General features: G+C 45.3%; 2 protein-coding genes across 3 annotated transcripts in view; one reads left to right on the forward strand and one right to left on the reverse strand.

The window, feature by feature from the left end:
• The window catches only part of Pygl (glycogen phosphorylase L), a 42,179-nt gene extending 38,944 nt beyond the window's left edge, over window positions 1-3,235 (forward strand). The window contains exon 20 of the mRNA XM_028781663.1: window positions 2,894-3,235. Coding sequence (XP_028637496.1) covers window positions 2,894-3,067 — 174 coding nt within the window. The 3' untranslated portion in view covers window positions 3,068-3,235. The remainder of the gene's footprint in view (window positions 1-2,893) is intronic.
• A 1,043-nt stretch (window positions 3,236-4,278) lies between these two features.
• Abhd12b (abhydrolase domain containing 12B) overlaps window positions 4,279-7,154 on the reverse strand; it is a 34,403-nt gene continuing 31,527 nt past the window's right edge. For both annotated transcript variants that reach the window (XM_028782639.1, XM_028782631.1), the window contains 4 exons: window positions 6,385-6,467; window positions 5,049-5,127; window positions 4,409-4,527; window positions 4,279-4,306 (listed from right to left, as the gene is read on the reverse strand). In XM_028782639.1, coding sequence (XP_028638472.1) covers window positions 4,279-4,306; window positions 4,409-4,527; window positions 5,049-5,127; window positions 6,385-6,467 — 309 coding nt within the window. The remainder of the gene's footprint in view (window positions 4,307-4,408; window positions 4,528-5,048; window positions 5,128-6,384; window positions 6,468-7,154) is intronic.

Genomic DNA, 7,154 nt, shown 5'->3' on the forward strand with positions numbered 1-7,154 from the left:
AAGGTTGTCCTTCTATCCCGACAATAGGAGAATGTGAAGGTGAGGTGGGTCCCCAAAACTCCGTCAGGACCGAATAAGTGGCCCCAGTGTCCAAGAGGAAGGAGATGGGTCTTCCACACACCATAATCTCTACCCGTGGCTCCCTGCTAGTGATAGGTGTGGTCGGGTCGAGAGAGCTCAGGCCCCATCAGTCCTCCATGCCCAAGCCTAAAAGATCAGCTGAGGGGTTTTCTGGGAGCGATGTCCCTCTGTTCTGAGCGACATGAGGACAGTCGGCACCCCAATGTCCCCTCTGATGGCACCTGGGACATAGTCCCCTTGGCTTGCTGGGGTTGGGGCAGCCTTCGCCCAATGACCATGTTGACCACATTTATAGCAGGGGCCAGGTGGTCTCTGAGCCTTCAAAGACCAGGAGTCTTGGGTAGTGGTTGAGGCTGGTCGGACAGCCTTTGCCAGCATATGGTATTTCTGTTTTCCAGCTTTCTCATCTCTCTCATGGTACCCTTTGAAGGCCAGTGCCAAGACTTCCACCTGTGCAGTTAGGGGCCCCCTCTCCAATCACCTAAGTTTAGTTTTTATGTCAGGGTAGCTCTGGGAAAAAAAAGTAGGTCATAAGAAGTTGCTTTCCTTCCAGGTTTTCAGTGTCCAGATTAGTGTACTGCAGTAAGGCCTTTGTAAGGCATTCTAAAAATTGAGACGGGTTTTCCTGTTTATCCTGGACAACCTCTTGGGAGTTTCTCAAAGTTAACTGGCTTTAATGCCGCCTTCCTCAGGCCTGCCAAAAGACATGTTATAAATCTATCTCTGGCTAAGATGCCACCTGCAGAATTATAATCCCATCGAGGATCCTGGTCAGGAACTGCTTCCGATCCGATTGGATATGTTCAGTCTGTTTGATGAATCTGATCTGCATGCATTTTTTTTGCCTCATCCCAAACTCACCTGCATTCATCAGGACGCATAAGTTATTAGTAAGAATCATATGTACGTCATGGAAAGTTAGGCTGTAGGACTGAGAGATGTATTAGAACTCTTTAATGAAGGCAGAGGAGTTAGAGGTGTAGGAACCCAGTCTGCTCTCTATTTGAGAGAGTTCACTCAGTGAGAAAGGGACATGTACCCTGACCAAGCTGTCAACACCAGCCACTTCCCTTAGAGGAAGAACAGATGCTGGTTTTGGTGTCCCTGGAGGAGAAGGAGTTGGACCCTTGGCCTTACAATGCGTGATATGAGGGGTGAAGGTTGGTGCCAATGCAGGGCAGTTATTATGGCCTGCAGCTGACACAGAAGGAGGGGAAGGGTCTGGGGAGATCGAGCCAGTAGACTCAGAGGCACCCTGGTGAGAAGAAGAAACTGAGGCAGCAGTTTGGGTTTTCAGCAGCATCGAAGCAGGCCTGTGTTGGAAGGGAGGAGGTTCACCAGCTGGGTCAAAGGTGTGTGTTCATCTGGGGGTTGGGCAGGTGTCATGGCTAAGAGAACCTTGGGTGGGGAGCAGGCAGAACACATGGAGGGGGTATAACAGAAGTAGATGAATGCTTGGACATAAGGGACTTCTTTCCAGTTACCAGACTGCTGGCAGTATGTGTTAAGACTCCTTAAAATAATCGGGTCTAGGGTGCCATTAAGTGGCCACTTTAGTCCATTATCTAGAGGGCATCAGATCCAGACCTTATTGCAAAGGTGTATTAATTTGGAAGGCCTCAACTCAGGCATTAATCTTAAAGATTTGAGGTTTTTCAGTAGACAACCCAGTGGGGTGTCTATGGGTATGGACGAAGGCAATTCGCCCATTGGGTGATCATGGCTGTTACCAAGTTATCAGCCGGCGTCCCAAAAGAAAAACTGGTAACGGAAATCAGGCTCAGCCTAAATAATCAGGTCATCACGAGACTATCTAAGGGCCTTGGCAGAGCTAGCCCACCAGAAGCTAGTCAGCCAGGAAATAGCCGCCTGGTACCAGGACTTCCGACAGCTTCGAGAGCTTGGGAGAGGGGGGAACTATTTCCAAGAGGGAAAAAAATCACCCAACAAGCCAATGTCTTAAGTTGTAGGTTGGCTAGAGGCCAGTCATATGGACTGGGGCCATGAAAAGCCAACCTCTTAGTCCAGAAAATGCTGGCCAGGCGCTAACCGGGCATTCAGGGTCCCTCCTGCCAACCTGAAACTCCTTACCAATTAATATACTGGTGTATGTTTTCGAGTTTGTGCAGTCTGATATCAGGAAAGGTGGAACCAGAGGTCTGGCTACCTGCCTTGCTACCCAGCCCACGTGGCAGAGCACCACACAGGCGGCTGCAGTGGCACAGCTCACGCAGTGAAAATTTGGCGAGCCTCACAGCAGTGGATGGGGGTTGTAGCATCGGATGTTAATTCACACACACACTCAGTGATAGCGGGTAGCAGCAGATGAAGTCCACGTGGTATAGCAGTGGCGGTGGGGCTGTGGCATTGGAGGTGGCAGGTGAACCACATGGCCCCTGGTCCTGCCTGGTTACAGTGGCCTTGGCGGCTGGCAGGAGCTGCCACACGATGCCCGAAGAATTCGGACCCAGTCCAATGCACCAGTGAAAGATTTCAGCACGCAGCTTAGAACAGACCACAGCAAACCAGCTGGTTCCACGGGAAGGGGTTTATTCAGGGCAGAGGGTGGGAGAGAAATGGGAGAAGATGGGGGGTGGGGAGAAGAGAAGAGAGAGCGATGTTGGGGGAGTTCCGCCTATTTGTACAGACATTGACATAGCTTTTTTCCCCAGGTACAGGTGAGGTAGCCAGGTGAATTGTGGGAGTGTATATCAGTTGCCTTGGCAACAATGTAGAAGTCACCTGTTACCTGAATGTGACGTCACTGAGTTCGGACTTATACTAACACTGTACATATTTGTGTTATTCACAGAATCAAAAAGCCTGGAACACAATGGTACTCAAAAACATAGCTGCCTCAGGGAAGTTCTCCAGTGACCGAACAATTAAGGAGTATGCCAAGGACATTTGGAACATGGAGCCTTCAGATCTGAAGATTTCCCTGTCCAATGAGTCCAGCAATGGGGTCAAAGCCAATGGGAAGTGAATGTTAAAATATACTCTTATTCAATAACTTCTTATAGAACTTGAGTACTTTAGAGCTTCCCTGATTCTATTTTTGTTATTGAATAGTTAAGTGTCTCTGGGATGGGAAGGGAAAATATATATCTGTATTAGAGCTAAAAATAAAATGTCAACTTCCAGTTGTCAATCAGTAGCCTGCTAGGATTCCTTTCCTCAAAAGTAATCAACCTCCCAAAGCTCCCAACCAAAGAGTAAACATGGAGGAACCCATGGCTCTAGCATAGCAGAGAACTGCCTTCTGGCATCAATGGGAGGGGAAGCCCTTGGTCCTATGGAGGCTCAGTGCCCCAGTGTAAGGGATGCTAGAGCTGTGAGGCAGGAATGGGGGGGGGGAGAGAACACCTTCATAGAGGCAGAGGGGTAGGGAGAAGGGATGGGGGTTTGTGGAGGGAAAACCGACAGGGACATTTGAAACGTAAATAAATAAAATAACCAATAAAAATATAATCCAGATGCTGGAAAACTGCTTGGAACTGTTTAATGCCATTTAAATGAACTAAGGTAAAATGTTTTCTTTCTTACACTACTGTTGGAATCCAAGCTCCAGGCTGCTGTCTAGGTCTGTTCAAGCTGTTATAACAAAATGTGATAATCCAGATAACTTACAAATAACATAAAGTTAGTCTCACAGTTCTGGAGATGTAAGATGTCCAAGATGAAGAGGCCCACAGGCTGTATCTGGTGAGAGCCACTTTCTGGTTCCTATGGTACCTTCTCATCCTGTCTTTTCCCGATGGAAGAAACAGAAAGAACTTTTTTAGACCTGTGTTTCAGGGACCTAATTACATTCATAAGATCCTGGCTCTCCACTTTTGAAAGCCTCTGCCTTCTGATACCATCACTCTGATAGGTAAATTTTAACACAGGAGCTTGGGGGCATACACTGAGTTCATACACCAGCATCCACCTTACAAATATCCCCAGCAGGTTTCATAGGTGGGCATTAAGTTCTGATTCTCCACATTGAGGATTTGGCATGATTCTCAGGGCAGACGATGGTAAACTAAAGAACTTTCCATACAGCTTTGTTTATTCACATGGCAGGTGACCTGTGAAAGTCTCAATGGCTTCAGCTCATCCAAGCAGCGCAGTGCAATTCTGCATAAAGAACCCACCCAGCTCAGGTGAGGTTTATACCACATCTTCATTGGAGATTTCTGCTGGTCCCAGCCTTCATGCCCACTGCTGGCTCAAAAAGTCTCTGCAGAAAAAGGACTTAGGTCAGCTCACACTTGAGCTAACTAACTCAGTGCTGCCTGGTCACTGTTGCAGCTCAGGGGTCACAATTAGCAAGAGTTCTCACCTCACACTTCTTATCAACATGGGGCTTTCACAGAGAAGGTTGTGATGGAAGCCAGGAGGAAAGACAACCATTTTGACCCTGTCTTTGTTCCTGTAGGCACTGCGTGCAATTTCATAGAGCTGCATAAGTAGTAAAGGCAAGAGTCAAAGGTACAAAGTTGTATATAGCCATAGGCCTCCTGGTCTGATTTTCCTAAAAGGGAAAGGGACTTGGGGAGCTTCTCATCAAGTTAGAGGCTGGGGGACTCTCCAGATCATCAGGTGTCTGTTTCTACAGCTACTGATCAGAATGCCTATGACTAATAGAGAACACTAATGAAGCTCGTACTCCCTCTGAGCACATCTCACTGCAAAGGCTCAGAGAATTGTTATGGGCCCGCTCCAGCACAGGTTTGTTTAAAGGAAAACTTGTTGAAGGTGACATGGGAGTCTCACTTAGCCACAGACCCCAGGTGAGGGACCAAGGTCTACCCCCCAACCCTAAACTCCTTTAAACTAGGTAGCTAAGGACACTGATGCCCACTGTTTGGATCAGAGAACATGGCTCTTTAGGGATGTAGAGGAGCCCCTCTAATGTCAGAGACCTCTGCGATCCAATCAAGGGTCAGCTAGATGAAGAAATGGTAAAGTTCTTGGGCTACCTGCTTTCCACACTCCAGAGGCACTGTCTTGTCATCTTCTCCATGCAAGATGAGAAGCGGGGATGACAGAAACTTCACACTAGGAGCAGACGTGAGAGAAACGCCCAGTTTAAGAATTCAACCTAAGCTCTTAAGTTACAGTTCTAGTGACACATGAAGTTTGCCCAAAGCACAAAAAAATAAAATAAAATTTTCCTTCCAAAAAGTCACAGCTTTATGTATGCAAAACTTCACCTGCTAACCATTTAATCCTTATCCACATTCCCCTGTTTCATTTGCTCATACAATTGAATTGAATTAACTCACAAACTACACATTAAAATGACTGACTTGTGTCCCGCTAGTAGACGTTATCTTTCTCTTCATTCTACTCCACTGTGTAATGCCTGAAGTCTTTTAATTAAAAGCCTACAAGATAGGGAGATGTCCCAGTGGGTAAGAGTACTGGATGTTCTTCTGGTTGACCCATGTGACAGTTCCTAATCATTTGTAACTCCAGTGCCAGGGGATCTGACACCTCCTTGGGCACCGGACATACAATGTCCACAAAGTATCTACACACATGAAATTAAAATAAATAAATCTTTAAAATGCTATGAAATAAAATAACTCAAAAATCACAAAACCACCAGAGAAGCTGAGTCTCTCTGGTAACTATTTACTTCTCCCCATAAAAACAGAGAGTGGCTGTGCATCCCAGGTGTGATTGGCCACCTGTGGATGAGTATCCCAGGTGTGATTGCCCACCTGTGGATGAGCATCCCAGGTGTGATTAGCCACCTGCTTAGCCCAGTTTGGCAATACAAAAGGTCACTGACATGCAGAAAGACTTCCTCTCAGGCCCTACTCAGATACTTCCCTATCCTTCCAAATTCATCACTAGAGGTTACTGCTCAGAAGACAAGCTCTCCTCAGGTGCTGAAATAGGAAAAAGGATATAGTAATGACTGCTTATTTAGAAACATTCTTTAATTATTTCTAATCATTGTATCTATTGCTGGATCAGCTGACTGGTATACCATGGGTTTGGGCTACTTGGGGATAAAACCTAGCAGTGAGTGGTCCCCCATAGATAATTAGACTAGACCCTAGCAGCCTTTCACAGGGTCTATAAAGATGAATGAGTATTTATGACATCAGAGAAAGCACTGAGTTGGTGAAAACATTGACTCAGACATAAGGACAACAGCAGATCCTGAAATGTGTAGAGACCCTACTCCAAATCTAATGCTCATCTCCTAGAACCAGCATGAAATCCAGAGAGATATAATGCCTATACCCTGGGTTCCCGCCATGGCAGTTCCTCAAGAGTTAGAGCAGACATTGCTTAACTTACTTTTCATCACTAGGGAAGACTATTTTGTCTTCTTTAAGGGCATCCATAAGCGTTTTTAAACATCTTGGAAGCTTCTGGTAAATCTATTTAAAAAAAAAAAAAGAAAGAAAAAGAAAACCAAAGATGTTAATGTTTGCCCCACAGCTGTCTAGAATACATGTTGCTGGATCTCAACAACTTTCCCAAGCAGATATACATACAATCTGCTACAGCTTCTTACTGTGTGAGCCCTAAATAGCAACAGAACAGCCACTCTCTAACTACACTAAACTTTAGAAAAACACTTTTGAATCTTGAAAATGAGGAATTTGGAAGGGGAAAACAGGAATGAGCAGAGAAACAACACACATATCAGTTGTAGCATCAAAGATAATCAGTGTTAACATTTAGTTGTATCTTCTTGCATTACTCCATTTCAGATGCACGTGACAGACACTATTCCTCTGCTGACAAGGGAGCAGTAACACACAAAATCTAAAATTTGCTTCTTATGCAAACAGAATTAACTAGTTTATTTAGGGGACAGCATTTAGATTGGCACATTCTGATGAGGGTATTTGATATGTAGATAATTGGGTTTAGAAGATTTGAATACTCTAAATGGTAGAAAGTGGTTTGCTTTAAAAACATTTCCAATTTTGATAATGGCCATAGGACACTAAATACAATTAATTGTCTTTGGTTGGTTGGTTGGTTGGTTGGTTGGTTGGTTGGTTGGTTGGTTTGGTTTGGTTTGGTTTGGTTTGGTTTGGTTTGGTTTGGTTTGGTTT

The sequence above is a fragment of the Grammomys surdaster genome, unplaced genomic scaffold (assembly GCF_004785775.1).
Source record: "Grammomys surdaster isolate TR1022 unplaced genomic scaffold, NIH_TR_1.0 98, whole genome shotgun sequence".
NCBI classification, from domain to species: Eukaryota; Metazoa; Chordata; class Mammalia; order Rodentia; family Muridae; genus Grammomys; species Grammomys surdaster.